The following is a 25,953-nucleotide window of genomic DNA, read 5'->3' as shown; positions in this document are numbered from 1 at the left end:
TGTGTCCTTTTTTCCAACATTTTTTTTTGACATCCAATTAGCAATTACATTTTTCAGCATTATTCTGACACTGTTGGGAGGTGAGGATAGTGTAGAATATCCTCACGAGATGTTTTTTTCGTCCTGGGTGGAAATAATAAATTTATTAAAATGAATTTCATGAGATTATTTCTTTGGAAGACTTTGGATGTTTTGTGTTTTTTTTTGTGTTGAAGATAAAATTAAGCATTGTAAATATCAAGATTGAGAGTATACCTAATTTGTTGTTGAAGGGTGCGGATATATGCTTTACAATTTCTTTAGAAAAAGAGTAGAAATGAGAAGATTTGGTCGAAAGGACTCTCTACACAGATGTTTTGTAAATTAAATTTTGTGATTTTATTTAATTTTTTTTTTGTTGGGGAGTGCAAATATTTATGAAAAGAAATAGAAATGTAAATAAACTGACTGTTAGATTAAGATTTTATAAGACTCTGTGTGTGTGTGTTTGATAATTAGAATGTTTGTAATTCATTATAACTATACTAACAAAAAATCTGATGAGCATGTTTGTATTATCTTTGTTTTAATTTTAAATTTATGCCAGAAGTGTTCAAATAGATATAATAAAGGATTTTAAGAGTATAAAGAAGGAAAAATTCTTTAAATTAAAATAAATCATGGGAGAGTGTTGTCATGATGACATGATTTCTAAGAAGTTTGAATTCATTTAAAGATTAAGAAAGAGGTTATTTATATATGGAAATATCTAAATGAATCTTTTTTTCGTTAAAATAATTTTGTATTTTAGTTTAATTAATTCATAACTTGATTTAAATATTATTTGTTGTGCTAATGAAATCTCATTGCATTTCATTTTAATTTCAAACTGGCCAGCATTCTAAAAATATGTGATACCAAAAATACAAAGAATAAAAAGATGCGGACTAAGTACCTTGCTTTGTGGAATGCCAAAATTCATAACTCGAAGACGAAAGAAGATGAAAAAATGACCATAAGCATTCATAAGACGAAACAGAAAACAGTTTTTTGGTGTACACTTTCACTGTAATTGGACGCACATTTTATCCAAAATTGAAACTATTTGTTAAAAAAAAATCCATTCCAACTAAAAATATAGGTTTCAACATTTTTTTGATACATTCTTTTCATTTCTACTCTTTTAAAAATTAAGACGAAAATCCTGTCATTAGAAATAGGTAACAGAAAAAATATCACGAAAAATGTAAATGCTAACTTTACATTGTACATTATACATGAGTAAAGGTATACCAAAGTGAGAGTTATTTTAAATAATCGCTAAGTGGTATCAACTTTGCAGATAGAGCGTTAGTGTACAACACTCAGAGAAAAAAAAATTGTTTTTTGCTCAACAATGCATTCTTGAAAAAAAGCTAAGATTTCCATTCTTGCTTTAAAATTATTTTGTTACTACAATTTTAGTGTTGATACTTTTGGTTTTAAAAGAAATAAGTTTTTGGTTCAAAATTTTATTCTCAAAATGATAATGTAAATATTTGCTTTTAACACTTTGTATTCTTAAATTAAGAATATGTTGTTGGGAATTTGTTTAACCCACATATCTCGACTGAAAAGGTAAATTATCTTATGTCAATTTTGATGATTTTTCAGGAGAGCAAAAAAACACTTCAAAGCTGCCTCCCAAAAATTCTTTCAATTGTAGATTTAACTGTATAAAACATTTAGATGTCAAATTTTATGATCTTTTTTATGAAATTTATTTCAAAAATATATTTTTAATATTTTTCCAGTTATAAAGAAAAATATGACTTAAGATAGTTTGGCTTTTCTATAAATTGTATTTCATGTTAATTTCTAAAATCTTAGGTTGACATAAGATGATTTGCCTTTTTCACACTCTTTCGGAATTTTTTAAAGTATTGTATCCTACACGGTTAAAAATTCTGGAGTAGTTTTTAATACAGCTCTTGTATTAAAGCAATTTTCAATACAAAAAATATTACATTTTAATACTTCCAAAATATTAAAATTATTTTTAATCTTTTTTGTATTAAATTTCAATATTTAAGTATTAAGTTTACTACTTGTAATACAAAAATTATTAGAAAATAATCTCCGTTTGTTAAATTCTAATCTTGTATTGAATTTTAATACCGCTGTATTAGATTTTAATATTTTTGTATTATATTTGAGTATATTGTATTACATTTTAATATAATTATACTACATTTTAATATAATTGTATTAAAATATAATAAAAATTTATTAAAAACTAATATAAAAAGCATTAATTTGTAATACGAGAATATTAAATTTTAATCAAACGTCAGCAGCCACAGTACACATAATAAGGTAATATATTCCGAACGTTGTCAAAATTAGTTTGTCAAAAATGGCCACCAATCTGTCAGGTCGGCCTTTAATTTCTATTTCATTTTAAAAATGAAAAAAATCCATTGTTTGAGGTATATAATTAATATTTGTAAATTTGTACTAATTTGAAGGCGCTTTGTGTTTTTTCGAAGCAAAATACATACATTGCAGATGAATTTTGATCGGCAATAAGATTTTACATGCCACAGTTTGTGAAACAGATAAAATAGAGACAATAATATCACCATTATAATATTATATATGATTATATTATTTATGATTAATATTTATTTTCAGTAATGAATGTAGGAAAAGAATACATATTATTAACTTTAAATACATTTGGTATTGAATTGAAATATTTTTGTATTATCTTTTAATAAAATTCTTATTAGAAATTATTATGAAAAGATTAAATTTTAATATAATAATAAATTGAAATTTAATACATTTGGTATTAAATTCTAACATAAACTGTATTATTTTTTAATACAACTATATTACATTTTAATACATTTTTTATTAACTAAAAAATTTTAATATTTGTCTTGTATTAAATTTTAATACATTTCTTGTGTAGACCTATATGTAACCCAAAAAGTATTAAAAAATACTCCAGAATTTTTAACCGTGTATGTCAACTTAAGGATGACTTTTTGTTTCTGCTCGCAAGCGCGAAAATATCTTAAGTCAACATTAGATAATTTAAGATTTCACAATAATTAAAAAAGTCTTAACCCAATATAATCTTAAGTCTACTTTAGGTTTTGAATATCGTCGGTCTCATGAGAAAACCTCGTAACTCCCAAAATCAAAATTTTACAGGAAAGACAAAAGAGTAAACAAACAACAGAGTAAGTAGTTGGGAAGAAACGCGCTGTGCAAAATTTGAATTTAAGTCTATTTAGAGTTTTCGGAATGACCCCAAATTTTCTGGGTTGCTCCGCTGACATATTTTCTAAAGAATGTCATTCAAAAGTCATTTTTGAAAAAAAGTGGAGTTACGAGGTTTTCTTATGACACCGACGACGATATGTGTCTTTTGAACATAAGATAAAATTGTTTTGGTTCATAAAAAAGCAAAGGAATAAGATAGAAAGATGCCGATCAGACAGAACTGTAGGCCTTTAGGATGGCACTCAACAAAAAATCGCAAAACGTTTTAAGTCGACTTAAGATAATTTACCTTTTCAGTCGACATATAATCTTGAGACAAAGTATAAAATTCTTGAAATTACCAACATTTTTCTCTGAGTGAACAACTTTCTTTATCTCTTTAAGGGACACCCTGTATAGTATCTACTCGTATATGGCAAGTCAAAATGATTCAAACAAATGCTAAGCCTAACATTTATAACTTAAAAAATAAAAAAAAATCAAGTGTGCAATTCACACGTGGTAGAAGTGAAACCTTAAAAAATAATGTTTCTCGAAAAAAATTACAATATTAAAATACGTAAATTTTTACAATGCGCAAAAAGTATAAAAATAATTTATTCAAAAAAATCATTTTCTATGAAAAAATTTCTTCTTTTTTTCCAAAACCATTAAATTCATTTTTTTATGAGAACTTATAATAAATGTTATATTATCTGAAAGCTTGTTGTTTCATTTCAAAATGTTAATATCGACCATGTCTATTCAACATCTACAAAAAGAGCTTGATTTTTTTCAACCCAATCAGTTTTCATCAAAAAAGCAAAAAAATCTATCTTTTTTTTCTTTTTTAACACCATTAAATCCATTTTTTAAAATGACAACCTATAATAAATATTTTCTGAAAGCTTATTATTTTACCTTTCGCATGACGCTTCAATCATATTTCTACGATGCTGGTCATCGGCAACAAATCTCCACAGGTGTTTGGAGGAACTTTTCAAGTTTTTCAATTTAAGATTGTGCAACTTGTAGAGCAAGTACCGTTAATTGTGATATATCAAATGAAAGGTACTATTTTCAGCATGCATATTAAAGTTAAATAACATTTGTATGTGCTCTAGATCAAAAGATATAACGTGTTTAGGAAAAAAGACATCTTTTCACCGTTATCTCAGGATTTAGAATATAAAAATAATTAAAATTTTGCACAATTATAGTTTATTCAATTACCTACTTACAGTATAAATTTAATTAATTTATCTTTTTTTCGTGTCGCCTTTTCGTTTCATCTTTTTTCAAATCACGATACTAAAGAAGTTTTCACTTCAAAAATATTTTGTTTTTAACCAATTAAAGTGTTCAAAAAGACTGACAAAACGATAGACAATCACAATTATTCCAATACTTTTAGGCCATCCTGTATAAGGCTAAACTGCTTGTTTTACTTAGAAAATGTAAAAAGTCTCAAAATTTGAATCAGCCCAACATAATATCTCAGCTCATTATCATCATAAGACAACTCATCATGGACAACCCATCATAAGAAAAGTCATCACGAGGTTCGATTCGAACAAAGTCATCGGAATTTCTTTGAATGTTCTTTTCCTTTTTAGAAATGAGATTTTTTTGAAATTTTTGTTTAAAAAATGTTCTTTGTTGAAATGTTTCCTGTGATGAATTATTCCTTGATTGGCTTTTGATGATAAGTTGTACAGTGATTAGTATTGTTCAACGAAACCAAACCAAATTATTAAAACTTTAATTAATATTAAATTTGGTCTTTCGCGGTTTTAAAATAGATCCAATTGAAGGGTTTCAACTCATAAACAATGAATATCCTATCAAATTTTTAATTTTTAATCGTTTTTTTTCATTAAATTTTAACTAGATATTTTTTGTTTCAAAAATTTGATAAAACTTTTCAGTATTTCATTGATAGCCAATTTTATCATTAATTAAACTTAAAGGGATAAAATATCAAGTGGGTGTTACACACATAAAATGTACCTACTTCCCTTAAAAAAACGAAACTCTCAAATTATTTTAATTGATTATAAACATTGTTCTTCAAAATCAATAAATATAATTAAAATAAACAAAAAAAATCCTTATTCATCCATGGTGTTATTTTTTTTTTTTGATTTTCTAAAAAGCTGTGAAAAAAAGTTATATTCCAAAAAAAGACTGAAAAAAAAAACTTCTTCCATTATACCTAAAATCATTGAAGCCTAATGTTCTTTTTGCAACACAACATGACACTGTCATCTACAAGCAATTAATCACTTTAACTTATGTTTATTTGTTGCCTTGATATACCTTCCTATACCCAGCATCTTCCCTATCTCAATCTTTGAAGTATGAAAAACACCAAAATTCCATTCCCCATTACCAACAAAAAAAAACCCTCAAAGCCTTCGTCACACCTTGAGGTGATACTATAGAATGAGGGTATATAGCTTAAATTTATAAGTCGCAACACTTAGCAAATGTTCTTAATCTTATACCAAAAACTCACTCTCTTTTCTTTTTCAAACAAAACAAAAAAAAAAATCTAAAAACTCAAAAAATCTCACACCATCATCATCGAATTCAGGATATGAAAATCTAAAGCAATGAATTATCTTTCGAGTTTTTTTTTTTTTTTTTTTTTTGTATATTTTGCAACAAAATTTACGATTATCTCGCTACCAAGCTGCTGCTACTTGCTATCCAATATTATTTATGTGTGCTTTTGAAAATTTTCATAATTTTTCACTTTTTTTTTTTTTTTCTTGTTCATTCCTTTTTTTTTTTTGTTGTTTTCTGTTTTCTGCAACTTGACTTTTCCAAGTCAATAAATTTTCACAAGATGGAAAATGTTTCAATATTAGGTAGATATTGTATTAGGTACTTTTCTCCTTCTGCACAACAAATTCATAATTGAAAAACAGGAAACTGAGAATAAAGCTCTACAACACGATACAACACCCTCTGTGACTGTGACTTGAGGGGGGATGGAATTTTGAGTACAAATTGAGCCTCTTCAAGGATGTTATTTTATAGGTATGAGAGAGAGTTTCTCTTGCAAGAAAGTTGGTTTCGGTTTTCATATTTATTACGCAGAAATAACTCTTGAAAATGCAAACTTTGATCAGAATCTTAGAACAAAGAGTAGCAACAGCAGCAAAGACATAATTCTGACAATCGACTATGAAAATGAATTATGGAGATGAAATAAAAGATAAAGAAAAAGACAATGAATAACTCATGGGGTATAATTTAATCTGGAATGTAATATCTCTTAACTTATATCTGGTGTATCTTTTATATCTTTTTTTAAAGAAAGAAGATGGAAAATTTGTTTCTACCTACTTTTAAACAGCATCTGTCGGATGTGAGTTTTTCTTCTTGATTTTTCCCCCATCTTCGATAAAAAGATACTCCCAGCAGATGGCGTGCTCCCAAGAGGTGTAAATCATTCTCAAACTCTGCCTTCTTACCTGCCTTCCATCTAATTAGGACAGCTGATTGATTTTCCCTTTTTCAATAATTAGGTATTAAGACGCACACCTGTATCTAAATTATGTGTATCTTCACATCCACCTGTCAAAAAATGTGTGCCACGTGTGAACCTTTATTTTTTTTTGTGTGTTTGAATCCCTGAATCCTGATTTACTTAGTCGATAATTTGTGATTACTTAAGGGCAACTGTTACACATGTTTGTTCGATTTTTCCTAATTTCTCAGCAACAGACCCTTCCCACACACACCACAGAAAGGTGCAATCCCCTTAGAGATACATTTTCAATCAATATTCGTATCTTTGTTTCGAGATATTTCTGGTATTTTTTGGTGTAGAGATTTCCTTTTTTTTTCTAATGGTTGGTTTTTAATTGCATTTGCAAATTGTATATCTAAAAGATTCATTTCAAGTTCGAGGTATCTTTGTATCTTATATAGATACCTTCAACCTACGTTTCTATATGAAATATGTGAAATTTAAATTAAGGAAATGAAAATGACATCCGAAACGGAATTCCTTAGGGTTGTGTCGTGTCGTCGTCGTTAATAGCAAAAAAATTTAAAAAAAAGATACAAGATAAATTTCAATTTCCTATTAAATGATGTTCTCATATGATAACTGTTATGTTGAGAGCTAACAAGGTTGTCACTTATTTTCATCTGAAGTTTTTCCTTAATATCTTTCTCTCCATGTTGATAATGTGTAGACTTGTAAGGTAGTGTGTTTTTGGACAAATTTTCTCTTTTCATCTAAAAGTTTATAATATATGTTTGTATGTGTGTGGAGAAAAAAGTCAGATGGATAGATACTTTATATAGCTTCAAATTGGATACGTTTTGTGAATAGTTTTCTATATAGTATATTCTGAGCCAGTCAGGTGTGGCCGTGTATATCATCTATATCAGCATCATCATCATGATCATCATCAGTGTCTACTACTCGTATAATGGCCATGGGAATGCGCAGGTAATTGGATAGGTGATAGTCAAAGCTGGCTGCTGCTGGCCACAACATGTTGTAGGAGTATTATGTATCTTTTTTCTAACTATCTACGTATTCTCACACAGCTAGTTTTCTATTTTTGTATGTCTTTTTAGTTTTGATGATGCATTTGTGGCTTCAATTTGGAATTTGAGGAAAATGTATAATAATAATTGGGGAAAGGATGTTGCAATGAAATTGATACTTTTTTGTTCATAGTTCTAATGGTTGAAACTTTTTGGACTTGGATTTTTGGTCAATGGGATGGAAAAGATATGAAAATGTTTGATGATTTCGAAGACCGTGAAAAGTGAAATTTTTTTCTATAATTTGTCGTAAGAAAGCGCTATACTGAATTAAATATAATTTCATAGTATCTATGATCAGCGGACAGAAAAGTCCTTTCCAACGATTCCTCATTTGTCAAATTATGATAATTAGTTCAGAAGTTGTGATGGAATATATGAAGACACACGTTTTTGTCTGTTCACATGTTTCCTCACAACTTCTCAACAACTTATAACAATTAATCACATGGGGTATCGTTGGAAGCGTCTTGGTAGCCTCCTGGTTATAGGCAATGTAACGTTGCATAAAATGTGCAAATGACACTCTGCATAGAACGTTAAGTCATGAAAAAAAAAAAAATAAATGTGTTGCTTGGTTAAAATTACGCCTCAGATGTAAGTAGAATATAATTTCTTTTATGGCAATCGTTTTAGAACAAATTCATTTAAATTAATATTTTCTTGTATTAATAAAAAACAGTGTACTTTTTTTTAACTAATTTAAAAACTATAAATCTCTGATACAAAACCAAAATGGCAATAAATCAGCTATTTGTATGAAAATGTAAGTTTTTTCTAAACGTGAAAGAGAAAAAATAAAGTCAGGGATAACATTACTTCTGGTATATTTAATAATAATTTGTGTAGTTAAATATACCAGAAAACAGTTAAATATACTAAATTAAATGTAAATATACCAGAAATAAAGTTAATTTTGCTTTAGTTTCTCTCTGTGTGATAAAAAAAACATTTTCTTGTGTTCACTTAAGATCTTATGACATTTTTCAAGGCCTTTCAATAGTTATTATGTATGCATCATAACCTAAGTTTTATAAATATCACTGGTCTGCAAAATTTATCTTTTTTTTTCTCCTTCAAATAATTTTTTGAAATTATTAAAGTTTTGACTTTCCTGAAACTAAATCTGGTTTCAGAAAAATTCTAGCACGTACCGTTTTTTTGAAAAATATGAGTAGTTTGTAGAAAATAACCCTTTTAGATTCGGTTGACCTAGAGTACAAAAATAAAACTAATATTCGTATTGAGCTTAAATTTGGAGGATTTATTTTTCATAACATGATTTATCATATGACATTTGTGTGTATTTATTAATTAAGGTTTACACACATTTTAAGATACCAATTGACAAAAACAGCAAAAATATTGAAATCCTGTAGTTTTTAGTAAATCCCACATGAACAAAAACACTTTAATTTGGGAAAATGTAAAATCTCAACGCCCCGCCCGTTTTATATGAAAAGTCAAATATGTAGAGAAAACAATAATAAAATACATTAATAAACAATTTCTACGTGTTTTGTAATTTTATATAATATTTTTCTGTTTTTAGAAATATCTTATCTGTGATAAACAATTCGATACACTACCTTCTAAATCTTAAAATTTGTCTCTCCCAGGAACAAAACTATACTTTCTTATAGTTTTCGATGTGCTGAGTTCGAATCCGAAGTCAAAAAGAATCTAGCACATCAGGATTTTGAGATATACGCGTTAGAGAATCACAAAATCAAGTTTTTGGTTAAAAAATCTTTAAAAAAAAACTACTATATCTCAAAAACAGGAGCTGTTCGAAATTTTTTGAACTCGGATTCTAAATCAGCATATTAAGATCTATTAGAAAAGTATACTTTTTTTTCTTGGGAGAAAGAAATATGAATTTTTAATGATGAATTTCTTTATATTAAGATGTGCCAAACCTACTTAACTTACTTAAATTTAGATATATCTCGAATAAGAAAAGAGATATTAATTAGATTGAAACTGCATACGAAAGAAAAAAAAGTTCTTTTATAAACCGTGACTAGTTTAGTTGCGAAAAACGCCGAAATACTGCTTCGAAAACAGCAAAAAAAAGGGTTTTCGAGATTTTCTAACGGGAATATTCTAAAAACGTGACGTGCTAGGCCAATTTTGACTTCGGATTCTAAATCAGCATACAAAAATCCTTTAGAAAAGTATAGTTTCCTTGCAGACCAGTGTATTTAACCTTCGTTATTCACACAATTGTTTGGTTTACTTTAATTGTCTGTACGTGACGTTCTTTTTTATATTTGAAGTCTCTTGATTAAGATAGTTAAGACTTTCTTTTTTTTTGTGTCTGTCGAAAATGTATGGTGTCTGTGACAAATACAGTCGTTTTTTAAGATTTAGTTTAAACGAAAAAGTTAGAAATTATAAAGAATAATAAGAAAAGGAATGTCTGTACGTGACGTTGGAATGTACCTATTTCGTGTTTGGGCTCCTATTTGTTATTTTATTTTTTTTTTTAACTTATTGAATACCTTTGATCACCTTTCTAACCCTATTAAGTGTATTAAAGTGTGAATTAAAAGTTATATTACCCTAAGGCTAAAATATTGCATGTCAATTGTTGATCGTTAAAAGTTTTAAGTGTTTTTTCGTGTTTAACTAATAATATCAAACGTACCTTTATTATTTCGATTTGTTTTCACTCTTTTTTCTAGTCATAGCCCCTTAATCACGTTTATGAAAACAAACAACCAAAAAAAATACAATTATTGTATTTTAATTAACAAATGTCTTTTGAATGTCTATTTTGCGTTTTCATAAAATAAGATACAAACTCACGCAATAATCTTTGAGTAGACATGGCATAATGAAGGAGAGACATCCTACCTTTCTTCTGTTGAACAACTCTTTACAATATACTTATCCAAATGACAAAGTCTGTTTCAATAAATTTTATTGTCTTTGCCAAGTCAACACTTTTGGCTTTAACAGCTTTTGCGTGATAATCTGTCAGCAATAATTTCTTTTTTTTTTTTTCATTTCTATCCCCTTGGTATTTCTTCCAAGAAAGTAAAGAATTTATTGTGCAAAAAGCCTATACTTTATACCACCCTAAAAACTCCACTTTCAACCTCACTTTTGCGATGAGCCGTTGTTATAAGAAAATGAAATCTATGCTGAATGTCGCATGTCAAAAAATTTTGTCCTGAAAGTCGTCATAGAAGTCTTGTCAGGCTTGTCAAAGTTCCCTCTAAAATATCACTTTTCTTTTTGGCATTTGCACCTCTCTTTTAATGTTGTAAATTCATCAAAACCAAGAGTGAGGGTGTGTTTGTGGGGGAGAGAGAACAGCGCAACAGATGGCTACTCCATGGTTGGGTGGGTTATTCTAAGGAATACCAACTATGGTCTGGTTTTCTCCCCTATAACACAAAAAATAATATTGTTGTCTTTTGTTTTTTTTTTTTCTTCTTTTTCGTTTTGAAATAAAAAAAAGCCCCTTGAAAAAAGGGGAGAGTCCAAAGAAATACAAAAAAAAGAAGAAAAAAATGAAGACAATGTGTGATTGAAGTGTTTTTAGTGTACTTTCTTAATAACTTGTTTCTCTTTTCTTTTATCGACCCTAAATAATATAAAAATTGAGTCTTAAGCGGCAGTTATACATTATATTAAGAGTTCTGATGGTTAGTTCTTTTCTTTCTTATTGTTTTTTATGCTATTTTGTTTTAACACTTGGGGTGTTATATTGTGTACCTTTGTCTTTGATAAGGTATCGTACTTAAGAGCACGTAGAAATTCGTTTTCTTTCTTTTTATTGGAAACGTAATGAGGTAGGAACCTTTAGCAGGTTTCAAGAGGGTGTCGTTAAGTTGACTGGACCAAGCTTTATGTTGTCAGAAAAAGAACAATATTAGGTACACTTTTAAAAATAGACATTGAGTACCCAAAAGTATGTACTTATAAAATGAGTACATTATAAATATAAATTACTTAATTTATCATTGACAAATAATAGAAATATGTAATCTCACGAATTATTTTTTTTACAAAAGACTCTTCAAATGTTTACAAAAAATTAAGTAGGTAGGTATTAAAGAAAAAAAACATAATTTTTACAGTACACAGTGTTCTTAATTATTGTATAAACGAAATAAGACCATAATAAGCTGCTTAACACATAAAGTTAAAGAGCAAAGAAAATTAAAAAAAAAAAAAAATATAAAACTCAAAGAAATGAGATCTTTGTGGGATTTTTTTTTTTTTATTTTTGTTTGTAAAAGGAATCACAAGTTCAAAAGATTGGTCTCTTTTTTATATAGTCTCCTCCCTTAGTGTTTGTAATTAGAGGTATTACAAACAAACGAATAAAAAAAATAATATTTCTTTTGAAAAGAAAATGAAATCATATAGATTAGGTACACAAAAGTCTATAAAGGTAGGCCGAGAAGATTGAGGATGATGGAAGTTTTTTTTTTTTTTTTTTCAATTAAGTTTTTTTTTTTCTTGATAGTGGATACTTTTTTCGATTGAATTTCATAATCTATCTGCACTAGATATTCAGTTTAAGAAAAACGTATCGATTATTTACAAATATGTACATGTTAAAAATTGCCATCATTGGAAGTGCTGTCAATTTAGACCTATCATAACTTCAGAAGTGATTTCACTTTAAAGTATAATTTTGTCGTCTTCATGTATTGTTTGCATAGCGCTTCGTTTTTATTTCTTAATCTTCTTAAGGTAAAATTCAAGTTCTTTGCCTTCAAGAATGTAACTATCAGCACGACCGCATTGTCCTGGGCGGGATGATACACAAGCAAGAATACGTCCAGAAATAAATTGATCTTCCAAAGCCTGCTCAACCTTGGCGTGCTTTTGGCGATCCAAGTATTTCTTCATCACACGATCGCTGCGCTTCTTGTTGAGAACATCGTTCTCATCGTCTTTGCTAGCGTGTTTGGGGTCACGCTTGCGTCCCAAAGGCAAGATGTAATGGGAGTCGTACCACTGTCTGAATGGAGTGGCATCGATCACGATGATGGCATTCTTTACCAGCGTACTGGTACGCACCAACTCGTTGTTGGAGGCATTGTACACGACATCGATGATACGGGTCTTGCGGGCAACACCTTCGGAGGCCCACGAGAAATTGCCGGTATCCAAACGGAGAGCACGGTATTTGACATTACCGCCACGGTTGCGGACTTGATGGATACGTGAACCACCGAGTTTAGTGTTTGCTGCTGGACGTCCTAACTCGAACTTCCTCTTCTTGCGGAGGGACTTGCGTTTGCCACCAGTGGCCCTTCGCTTATGAGCGCTATCACGACTTATACCCATCTTGGAGTAAAAACAGAGAAGGATACTCAATCCCAATATTTTTACTTGCGATATAGGTACTATATATCAAGTTATGCATTCGTACAAAAAAAAAAGTTGAGATAACATTTTTCCATGACATTACGATGGTAGACAATGCCAAAAAAGTGGGTCCCGGAAGTCCGTCTGTCTGTCTGTCTGTCTGTCTGTCTGTCTGTCTGTCTGTCAGTCTGTCTGTCTGTCTGTCTGTAAAGGAGCTACAGCCTTAACGGATGGACCGATTGATGTCAAACTTGGTATGTAGCGTTATTTGGCTACTCTCCAGAGGAGTTTTTGGAATTAATTTTTTTGGATCAAAAATAACGGTACTTGTCATATAGCGATTTTAGTAAAATTGAAATATCTCAAAAACGGCTCCAACGATTTTGTTTAAAAATTCAAGTAGTAATTTTAAGCTAAGGTCTATCTTTTAATGAAAAAAATTTTTGTTTGAAAATCAGTATTAACGGTACCTGCCATGGAACCGTTTTTTTTTCAAATCCGATTATCTCCGAAACTGCTTATTTGATTTTAACGAAACTTTTTGTGAAGAAGCATTTATATAATTTAAATATGAACCAAGAATTAAATTAAAAAAAAATATATTTTTTTTTGTAAAATCAAATTTTCGAAAAAGGGACATTGAATTTTTTTGAAATTTTGTTGTAAGATGTTGATTAGTAATTTCTACAAAATGGCATACCAATTTTATTTTAAGACTTTTTCCCAAAAAATTATTTAAAAAAAATTAGTTTTTTGAAAAACGGCTCTAACGATTTTGAAAATTTTTTTTCTAAAAATGCATCTTAGTATATCAATCAAAATTGCATACTTGTTTTGGAAGGCATTTTGATTTCAGATTTTATTGTATTTTTTTTTTTAACCAATTTTATTTTTTTTCCAAATTTCTATATAAAAATACGTTTTTAAGATATGACTTTTCAAAGCTTTTTGTCGTTGTTTTTTCCAGCCTACTTAGTATTCGGGCTATATCTTGAGTAATAAACGATTAATCTGAACAGAAAATTTAGTGCCGGAAAGCTCAGTAAATAAACAAGAAAAACTAGAATAACTTTTCTGGGTCACTCCGATTTTAAGGAAATTTTTGCAAAGAAAACTTTATTACCTACTGAAAGAAAAAATCAAAATCTTTGGAATCCTCATAGTTGTTTTTTTGTGTAGTACACTTTCTGGCAAAGATAAACAGAATTCTTCAAAATCTATGGATTAGTTATAAAGATATGACCATTTTCGCAACGATCAATATTTTCGACTTTTTCTGAGTTTTTGAATATAACTTGATAAGCAAGCCGAATTTGAAAATTTGTATTAAGTAATTTTTTGTAGATAATTCAATTTTCTATCGATGGGTACATATACTTTAAAAAAATAGTGAAATAAAGACATTGTAAAAAACTTTAGAAAAAATATTTTAAAAAAAACGACATTTTTTATGTTTTTTTTATATGGTTTTTTTATCTTGATATATTGAACATTTAAAGTAAAAAAAAACGTAATGGTCACAAAATTGAATACCTACGGCTAAAACTGGGATAAAATATGGACTCTCAAAATCTACTGTTTTTTGTATTTTTTTAACCATTTTTCTTTAACAAAGTAGGGATTTTTCAAAATTTCACAAAAACTGCATTTAATCGAAAACCATAAGGAATTGGTATGAACAAGTTTCCAAATTCTGAGTGTCCTTAAGTTGGCCTATCGTCATATTTTGTTTGTTCCATTACTTTTGGGACACCCTGTATAACAAGTTTTTTTTTTAAATAACCATTATGTTGGTTAATCATTCTAATAATAAGTTTCTTAAAAACAGACTTTCTACTCTTCTTGATTTCGTAATTATGTATAAAATCCTTTAAAATCCTTAAAATCTTCCTCCAGATGCAGATTTATATATGCAAAAAAATAACTTGTTATTCATAATAATAAATTTATTCTGTATATATAGTCAAGAAATTCAGTTATAATCCTCTCTGACGTGTCGCCGCATCATTAGTAAAACAAACAAAACAAAAATATTTATTCAAACACCTTTCAGTTTTTAGTGACAAGCCCTCCTCCACGACACTACTATCGTACCTATATTCTATATTCGTATCAAAGTTCTATTTCTACATAGTACTCATCGTCGTTGTTTTTCAAAACTGACGCAAGTTTCCTTTTTTGAAAACCTTTCTCTTTTACATATTTGTATAAGGTAAAGACGAACGATGACGATATGATATATTTATACCACACACTTTTGTGTAACATTCGTATACCAGGACAAACTTTCGAACGTATAATTTATGTAAGTATCCTTCCTGCAATGCAAATGGAGTGTTTGATATAACTACGTTATACACATTTGGCGTATATATAGTATTTTTGTTTATTGTTCATTTTATTTGGCTTATTTATGTGCCCATCAACCACATACCTTCATTTCTTTTCCACATTCAAACAACAACAAACAAAACAATCTTGGCTTTGTTGCATAGTTTAAAAAAGTTTTACATACTTTTTTTTGTATTTTTTTTTTTTTTGTGAAAAATGTGAGCCAAAAAAAAATAAAAGGACTTTCTCATTCCCTAAAAGAAAATTCGAGAAAATTGTAAGAAAAAAGTTTTAAATAAATAGCTAAGGTATCCCGGTGTTACGCTGAGAGTTTCAGTGTTTACTCAAAAAAATAAAAAAACGTAAAATACCTACTTTGGAACATAATTTAGAAAAAAAGTTGAAATATGTCTTCAAGTTTGTGTTGTTGAAGTCGGGGAAAAGGCAGGTGTAGTATCTATAAAAAAGGACTTTTTTTTTTACAAACTTGATGCCTTACCTTAATCATAAGAAAATGTAACTGCAAGAAGTTTTTCCCTTCGTCTTTTCTTGAGCAGCAACTGACAAAACTTTTCGTGTGACTTAATTATTTTCCCTGTTGTTACAGAACCCCCCCCCCCCTCTCGCCTATCAAAATGCGTTCTTGTTGCTTCTATTTATTTAAAAGTCCATACTAAATCACATCAGCCGCATACACCAGAGAAGGTCCTACCTGAGAGAAAGAGATAGCAACAGAAAGAAATCCTAGTCTAATTTGAAGTTTTTTAATAAAATGATCAACTTTTGCATACGACATGTTGTTGATGGTTGAATTTATTATATTTTTCCAAGAAAACAAAAAAAACTTTGAGCATGATTTTGTCACAAGAGAAAAGGTTCCTTATTTTTGTTGTGATGCGGAGAGACTTGAGAGAGGATATTCTTGTCCTTGTTTTAATTATAACAACATCTCATATAAGTTTTTCTATGTTTTTTCTATGTTTTTTTTTTTCTTTCTTTTGTTGTTTGTTTGTGTAAAACTATTTTTCTTACCATCCTTCGAGTTTGTTTTTCTAGTAACTATCAGTATACACACTAGGTATTCTCTGTATAAAGAGAAAGTTTTAATGAAACGCATTTTACGCTTGATTAGTGTTTGCTCCTACTACTTCTTCTTCTGTTTTTTCTGTTCCTTCTTTTTCTTCCTTTTTTGTGTGTTTTCCAGAAGATTCTCTCTTTTAACATTATTTTGAAATGCAAATTGACTGTTTTACTTTCTTTAGAGAGAAATGTCAAGTTGATTAAACACAAGGAAAAACTTCTTTACTTTTCTTGAGATAAAGTTTTTATTTAAAAACCTACCTTATTCCTATCGAAACCTACCTTATACCAATCTTTATATCTATATATTTTAAGTTTAGTAGTTTGTTGGTAGTGATTAGGTTAAAAGTCATTTGCAGTTTTCTTAAGTATCAGTAAGTCTTTTTGTGAATTTTTATATAGGAAACTAGAAAAGATATGATGACATCTTAGAAAATGAAGATGGCATTTAATTTGTGTTAAAGGAAATATTTCCTTAATAGAATTTATAATTTAGGTTAACAGGTTGTTAAATGGTACTAAGAGATTTTTATTTATGCGTGTGTTAACTTTGAAATACCTTTAATAATTAGATAGTTAGTAACAATTCATTGTAATAATTTTTTTTTGAATCCGTATTCTTAACAATTTTGTCAGATTTTTCGACAATTCTACAAATTTTGTTTATGGGACATAATTAGGACAACAATCAAATTGTCATTTTACAAATTGTTACTTTTAGTACTTGTCAATTTCTTCGAAATATTGTTCAGGTGTCTAATTGAGACCTATTGATTTAAAGGGCCTTAAAGGCATCTTATTCTTATGTGCCAAACTTTATCAATACATTCTCCATAAAAATCAGGAATTCTAGCCCAACACCCAGAGAAAAAACGCATAGTAATTTTTAATCCGTTCTACATTGAATCAATGGTGAAAAATATATTCTTTAATTTTCTAAAAATCGTCAAATGGTTAACTTACAGTTTGTCACATCAATAAGTGAGATGGCACAGTGGTAAAGCACAAGCTTGTCAACACAGGTATAGCAGGTTCGATCCCCAGCGGATGCCAGTTTTACTTTTTTTTATTTTTTTTAATGTGTGAACAACTTAGATTTAAAGTGTGCTACTTTGATTCAATCATTTTCCACTTTAGGCTAAAAATGTAGTGATTTTCCATTGATTCAAAGTGGTTTCGATTGATTTTACATTGTTTTTTGGCTCAGTGAATTAGCAGTAGATTTTGTATTTTAAAAATTTTCTTAGTGTTAAAGCTACTTAAAATTTTAAATAAACCTACATACAAATTTGGTAAATTAAACAAAAAACCTAAAATTCGTACTTCAGAGTAAAAAAAAAAAAAAACAAATCTGAAATGAATTTGAGCTCAAATAATCTTTTTTATCAAAAAACAAAACCGACTTCCATCAGTGGCGTATTGAGGGGGGGCTCAGGGGGCTCAAGCCCCCCCCCCCCAAGCCTCCAAGACAATGTTATTATTTAGCTGATTTCTTCATAATGTACATGATTAACTGAAACTTGTTCGTAAATCTTAGAGATTTAGAGGCAGCTCAGATATTTGAGCCCCCTCCAAATTCTGAAAAGGCTGTTTGTGTTTGTTTGAGTAAAGGCCTTAGCTGACGTTGAGGGTTGGGATACATTTTTTTCGGATTCTATTCCAATTCGGAATTCTTCAAATATTTTTTTTTGTATTTTGGCGTCGAATTACATCACCGTTAAATTTTGTAAAACTTCTTATGAAAACTCTAAACACCGTATTTGATCGTCTTCAGTATATTTACTTTTTTTCAAAATAATATTTTTCTCAAAGATAATAGAAATATTTGGTAACTTAAAATCTTTGTGGTCAACATAACTAATTTCTTTAAGGAAATTCCAGTTTGCGCTTCTGAAAATTAGTTTTTCAGACTTTCACGTTCTGCATTTTACTTTTTGTGCATTCACTTTACGATAGTGAATTTAAATGTTTTGCATTTTTTCACTCATTTTGGATTTTCTGATCGAAATCAGTTCACTTTGTTTCTGTAAGTGAAATTGGTGCCTTTTTCAATGAATCTGCAATCTTTGGACAAAATTTGTTCTTAATTTATTTATATCATAATTCATCACTGCCTCTGTGTTTGCACGTCATTCGCTTTACACTTTACCTAATTAATTTTTACTTCAGTATTTACAAATTGCAATAATATCGCCCATGTTCTGCATTTCACTTACATACATATTGGATATGTCTCGAAAAATATGTCTACTTATTTTTACTTGCGATATAGGTACTATATATCAAGTTATGCATTCGTACAAAAAAAAAAAGTTGAGATAACATTTTTCCATGACATTACGATGGTAGACAATGCCAAAAAACTGGGTCCCGGAAGTCCGTCTGTCTGTCTGTCTGTCTGTCAGCCTGTCAGTCTGTCTGTCTGTCTGTCTGTATAAGGAGCTACAGCCTAAACGGATGGACCGATTGATGTCAAACCTGGTATGCAGCGTTATTTGGCGACTCTCCAGAGGGGTTTTTGGAATTAATTTTTTTGGACCAAAAATAACGGTACTTGTCATATACCGATTTTAGTAAAATTGAAATATCTCGAAAACGGCTCTAACGATTTTGTTTAAAAAATTCAAGTGTTAGTTTAAAGTTAAGGTCTATCTTCTAATGAAAAAATTTTTTTTTCAAAATCATTATTAACGGTACCTGCCATAGAACCGTTTTTTTCAAATCCGATTATCTCCAAAACTAATTATTCGATTTCAACAAAACTTTTTGTGAAGAAGCATTTATATAATTTAAATGTAAGCCAAAAATAAAATTTTGAAAAAAATAATTTTTGGATTTTTAAAAAAATTTTGAAAATTTTTTTTTGAAAAATCAAATTTTCGAAAACGGGACACTTAATTTTTTTGAAATTTTGTTTTTAGATGTTGATTAGTGATTTATACAAAATGGCATACCAATTTTATTTTTAAACTTTTTTTCCAAAAAATTATTTATAAAAAATTAGTTTTTTAAAAAACGGCTCTAACGATTTTGAAATTTTTTTTTCTAAAAATGCATGTTAATATATCAATCAAAACTGCATACTTGTTTTGGAGGGCAATTTAATTTCAGATTTTATTTTATTTTTTTTAAAAAACGAATTTTATTTTTTTTTATTTTATTTTTTTATAAAAAGTCTTAAAAATTTAAGCAACTTTAACTCTAAGAGCAAGTTCGTGCGACCCCAGTCGTGCATTTTATTTCTTTTAAATTCAGCTTTTTTTCATTATAATTGTAAATTAAATTGCATCCATGCTCAAAGCAGCAGTAATAATTTTACTTTAGAAACAAAATAAAAATTTATGATACTTCAGTTTTGACAGTTCGAAGCATTTAAGAAGTTGTCGAAATCGATCGAAGATCCATTTCACTTAAAATTGAAAAGTGATTTCAATTCACTTTCGGTCGAATTGCGGAAAATAGTAATGAGTACAGTTCAAAAACAAGACGTGGTAGAAATAAATACGTAAACAGTTTTGAATTCAGCACATGACAAAGTTCAAACGATATAAAGTGTTTTTTTTTTTTAAGATACCTTCTTCCATGGATCAAAACTGGGTTTTATGGCTTTTCTAATAGTTCCTATGGCTTTAACTGAACGAAATTGAAATGGGACCACATTGCAGCCACCAGCTTTCCAATGCAAAAAGAATTATCAAAACAACCAAAAAAAAAAAAAAAAAAAAAAAAAAATACAGGCGAATTGAATACCTCCTCCTTTTTGGAAGTCGGTAAAAACAGTATACAATTTGTTTTTTTTTGTTTTTTTTTTATTATTAAGATGCATTTTTAGAAAAAAAATCAAAATTTTCAAAGCCGTTTGCTTAAAACTAATTTCTTACAAATTATTTCAAATTATTGATTTAGTAAGACAATTTATCTAAAATCTTATACTTGGCTTTTTTAATCAACATCGTAGAAGCGGCTTTTGAGAAAAATTAAACTTTTTCAAATGAAAAAATCAATTTTTTTGAGTTGACCATTTTTTTTAAATTTTATATTTATTAATAACTTCTTAGTAATAAAAACAAATGAAAAATGTGTATATAGGTATATTTATAAGCAGAAACTTTTTAAAAAATAAGGCTCTAACGATTTCAAGTTTTGTTTTCAAAAAGATTTAATTTATAAAAGAAACTCAATGGCATACCTCATTTTAAGGTCAAATATGTACATTTCTTATGAAATATCGGTTTGAATAATAGCTACTTTTCGAGCTAAATCTTCAAACTAGGTATATTATATATATTTTTTTTTGTTAAGGATTTCCCTCGTAAGATATAATTTTTAAAGATGTCTTCAGGTCAAAAAGTCAATTAACTTCTAAATAAACTGCATTTCAAATAAATAAAGATTTATAAATTGTTGCGGGTGTGACACTTTATCTCCTAATTTTACAAATTTGTTCACTCTTTGTTCCTTAGCTTTTCTCTTCTAATCGCTTAATGTTAAAAAAAAAACAAAAATATTCGTTTAATAACGATTACGGGCGTGACAAGTAAGTTTTTATGGATGTGACATTTAATTTTTAACTATGATATATGAATGATTTAAACTTTCAAATTATCAAATCAAATATGTAAAAGTCCATTTTTGTTTGTAACATAGGAAAACTCTGCAAAAGTATTTCTAACTGTTGAGTTAAATATTTAATTAAAATTCCTTTTAAAAGCAATACAAAAAAAAATTTACCTAGTAACCTATTTTCCATGATTCTCGTGATGCTAAGTTTCAATTATACCAGCCTTTTCGCAAAACTTGATAAAATATTTTAAATTTTTAAGCATTTTCATGTGGCATATATCTCATAAAACAATTTCGCCATACTTTTCCAATTTAACTATTTTTTTTTTTTTTTTTATTTTTCATAAATCAATAAATCTAATATAAAGAAAAAAATGACTCAGTCACAAAATGAAATGGAAAAAAAAACATAATTTAATCAAAATCTAAAATTGCAGATTTATTACCCAAAATACAAGAGACTCTTTGGAAAAAAAAAAAAAAACTTTTATCCCAAATTCAAAAACTAAATCCAATTAATAATCCGTAGTATCCTAACATCCATTAAATTATCCTTTTTTTTATATACCTACACACATAAATACATGTAAATATTATATCAACCTACCTACATAAGGATATGAAATTGACCACATTTCGGGGTCACATTGGTGGTTCATTGACAAAAGGACAAACTTCCTATATTTCTCCCCCAAACCCAACCAAACCACTCTTATCTCTATTTCTCGATGTATAACCGAAAATTCTAGGATCATATTAAAAGCTAATCTAATAAAAAATACATTTACCCTACTTTTTCCCCCAAAATAAATAAAAATGGAAATAACTTTCACAAAAATACCTTCATCTCTCCATCTCCCATATAAGAAAGGTAAAGGTATATAAATTTTATATACTTAAGTACCTAACTTATCTACCTTTTTTTTTTCATTTCTCATAATATTAAATGAATAAAGAACAAAAAAAAAAAATAGGTTACATATCCCAATGTGAAGGCAATCATATAAAATTTATTATATTTACGCATTTGATGTGTCACACAGCTCACTCACACTCTTGGGACAGCCATACAACACTAACACAAGCAAAAAAAATGAATTTTAGGAAAAATGTCCAGAAAATTTATGACAAACATGAATTAAATCAAAAGGAGCAAAAAAAAATAACCCCCCTCTAACCCCACCTTTATTGCCATCATCATCATCGTAAATCGAACCGACAAACATAACGCATATATAAAATATCGAAACCTGGAGTTTTATGATTTTTTTTTGTCGTCTCCATTCACCATTCTCAAGCCAACAGGGAAATGAACATCTCAAAGTGAAACAACAGCAGAAAAAAAAAAATTTGGAAAATTTATTACCATTTCCATATCCACACGCGCGGTCAAGCTAGCTTAGCAGAAATTTCCATCAAAATTTTTCTTGGTCATATATCGCTAAGCTCGTAAAGTTGATGGTTGGCCCTTATATAAAAAAAAAAGTCCAAGACTAATGTTCCAAAATGTTAAAACGTCCTTTGATGGATAATCTTGTATTCCAAAAATGCGTGCCGAAATTCATTTTTTTTGAAAATAAAAAAAACAAAAAAAAAATAAAACAAAGTGAAAAAGTCCATAAAAATGCGTTACACCATTAGTCCTGTTTAATAACCTTGAGATGGATTTTTATCGTAGGTATAAGGAAGAATCAGCAGGAGACGACTAATACACATAGAAAAGTATAGATATACACATGGTTTTTTTGGGATATAGGATATGAATATAGCAAACCAAGAAGTTTGATGATATAAAATGACTGATGGATTTCATGTGAAAGTATATTTTTTTCGTATTCTTGTTTTTTTTTTTTATTCATCTTAAATACTTTGTCCATAAAAAAACAAAATTTTGTGAAAAAGAGGTTTTAGGAAAAAAGTTTGAAGGATCATTTGCTATATTTTTGATATATAAGGATATATGTACTTAAAAGCATTCAAGTAGAATGATGATAAATAAATTTTTGACGAAATAAGGGAGACTTTCTCTTTTTTTTTTATCTATAATTCAGTTTTTTTTTCTTTTTTGTTTCAATTTAAGTTTGTCTTGAATTTTTATTAAAGAATAAGAGTGAGTAGGAAATTTATATGAAACGTGTGTGGTATACTTTTTTTGCCACAAGAAAAAAAAACCATACTTTTGATGTTAAAAGTCAATTTTATACGATAATAAATTTCTAAATAGACAGAAGTTCATAAATCATGTCCAAGCTAGAGAACTGGAACCAACCAGTATAAAATAAATTTGTGTTTTATGTTAAAAACCTCAACTTTGAACCTTTTTGCAATAAGAATTCTGATATAGAAAAGTTTTTAAATGAAATTTAATGAATTTTGGAAATTTTTCGGACAATGTTAGAAATAAATTATATCAGTTGAATTTAATTTTTTTTTAGTTTGAGGAGTTTTGTAGTTTTTGCCTCTAGAGGGCGCTGTTTTTCATCGTGATTTATAGCTTATACCCTGCTATTGAGCAAGAGGGTTCAAACGATACCTCATTTGTGTAATTATGATAAGTAGTTTAGAAGATATGATGGAACAGATGAACTTTTTTACATGATGAAATTCTTTGGACGATAAAAATTAAATAAGTTAAAATGTCTTATAAAAGTTTTCACCGAAATTCAGTGAATCTTAAGATTTTTTCGGACCACATTTGAAACACATGTCATAGGTATCAATATTGCCTTTGATTACTATTGTTCCACGTCTTTTGTATCTAGGGGGCGCTGTTTTTTCATTATGGAAATGGAATGGAAATAGCTTATATCCAGCTTTAAGGCAGCCTATATCCAGCTCTAAGGCTGGAGGCTTAAGAAGATACTTCATTTATTAAATTATGATAAGTAGTAGTAGGAACAGATGAAAACCAAATTCTTACTTAATTAGTTTTTGCTTTGTTTTTGGTAATTTTAAAACTTTATATCTTCGGAAAAAAACAGCAAGTCTCCTGAATTTGGTCTTGGGAGGGTTTAAAGTAAAAAACTTGCTTCAGAACTGTTTAACACGGTTAAACTGTTCAATATCAGGTACATAGGTGAAAAATGTCTAGAAATTATGTCACACCCGTAACGATTAAAATACTAAAATAATAAATATTAAAAAAGTGTTCACAGTTTATTGGTCGTTAAAATAAAAAATCCCATTACGTTACGTTGCGTTATGTAAAGTAGCGTAACGTAATGTAATGTAACTGAGCCAAATGTGTATTTTTGAGACTAAAACTATAAATAAATTGTGAAAGAATTTGTCATTGTTTTTAAATCTCAGTATTTTAATCGTTACGGGTGTGACACGCGTGGTCAATCAAATTTCTTGGTTACGTATCAATATGCACTCCTAAAATTAGTGTTTGGTGATGCAGACAGAGACCTTAAAAAACTCGTAACTTGATGCAACGTTACTTAAGGCACAATCGATTCAAAATCCCTTACTTTTACTTAAGATTGTACCGTTACGTAACGTTATATTTTTTAAAATATAATGTGAAATTTGTAGTCATTAACGAGCTTAAGATCATAAAATAAATTTTATATTTTATTTAATTATCAGCATTTTAATCGTTACAGGTGTGACAGCGTAACATTACGAGTGACAAGCTAGTTTAGAAAAAATTCCCATCAAATTTCTTGATTATAGTACAATTATATAACTCCTAAAGTTGATGGTTTGTGATGGAAAAAGATTCATTAAAAAAGTCGTAACGCTACGTAACGCAGATTCGATTTGAAATCCCTTACGACAAATTTTTGTTTTCCTACCTAATTTAAATTTTTAGCATCGATTTATTTGTTTCTCTCTTCATTATAAAACCATTCAAAATCATTAACCTTAAAAGAGGTCGAAATTCCCCAAAAATTGAACTTTGCATAAATCTCTCTTTTTTCACTTCATAATAAAATCATAAGCCAACGCAAAAATGTCTTTCGTCATCAATACTTTAACATCAACATTTACAAAAAAAAATAAGATTACCTGCTGCCTGGGCTTTCCGTTTTCATTTCTCCGTCGTCGTTGGTCGACCTTGGTTACCTACATTGAACTCATCCTCTTGACTAACTAAAACTCGTCGTTGGACAAATAGAAAATGATGACGATGCAAACCAGCAAAATTACGATGCTTTTAGCGTAGGCAGGTGTAAAATTTGCGTTTGCCCAGCCACCACCCTTTAGTCACACAGAGAGACAAGAGGACATGGACTCTTTTTCGGATGTCATGTCGCTTTCGTTCCTTCATATATATTCAAGTTTTTATTTTTGCTGTATTTTTTTTTTTCTTCCTGGCAGGACTAATTTCTGTTTGCACTCACTCTCTCTCTCTCTGCCTTGAGTACACAGATGGGGCAGATTTCGATACGGACAATGGGCCTCCACATCCGTGATACTCTAAGTAGGGAATTTATTTGTGTTTGACTTTCCGCAAAGGCAAACACATTCTCTAGGCATTAGTGTGTCCTTGACTCCTTGATGTTTGTTTGTGTGTGTGTTTAGAATATAGTCGTTGGCATTTCCAAATTGCTCTGTCCATATTGTAATTCTTTCTATTTTTTTTTGTTGGTTCTCGAAAACAGCCGTTTTCGAGGTTTACATTTATACACACTACTACAAATATACATAGAAAGTGTATGTCTATATGTATATCCTTGAAGTTTTGTCCCTTTTTTGCGAGCCGTAATTATTTTTTTATTGGCATTTTGACACGAAACTTTCGTATCCTGACGCGACGACCCATCAACCACTACCATGTTCAGGCCATGCCATTGTATAGTGTATATGATAATGAATGCCACGATCCTTGTAAGA

At 29.1% G+C, this 25,953-nt stretch overlaps 2 protein-coding genes across 14 annotated transcripts in view; one reads left to right on the top strand and one right to left on the bottom strand.

Moving 5' to 3' along the window:
• The window catches only part of LOC129919053 (B-cell receptor CD22), a 160,424-nt gene that overhangs the window by 16,717 nt on the left and 117,754 nt on the right, over positions 1 to 25,953 (top strand). The gene's annotated exons all lie outside the window — the stretch shown is intronic.
• Positions 12,481 to 13,133, bottom strand: LOC129919056 (40S ribosomal protein S8-like). Its single transcript, XM_055999877.1, has one exon. It carries the CDS (start codon positions 13,114 to 13,116, stop codon positions 12,496 to 12,498), a length of 621 nt encoding a protein of 206 aa, XP_055855852.1. The 5' UTR covers positions 13,117 to 13,133; the 3' UTR covers positions 12,481 to 12,495.

Source organism: Episyrphus balteatus, chromosome 4 (genome assembly GCF_945859705.1).
Source record: "Episyrphus balteatus chromosome 4, idEpiBalt1.1, whole genome shotgun sequence".
In the NCBI taxonomy this organism is placed as follows: domain Eukaryota; kingdom Metazoa; phylum Arthropoda; class Insecta; order Diptera; family Syrphidae; genus Episyrphus; species Episyrphus balteatus.
This window is presented reverse-complemented; position numbering and strand designations above follow the sequence as displayed.

Bases quoted from the DNA above. Each gene is read 5' to 3' on its own strand.
- LOC129919056 (XM_055999877.1), bottom strand. From the start codon at position 13,116: ATGGGTATAAGTCGTGATAGCGCTCATAAGCGAAGGGCCACTGGTGGC.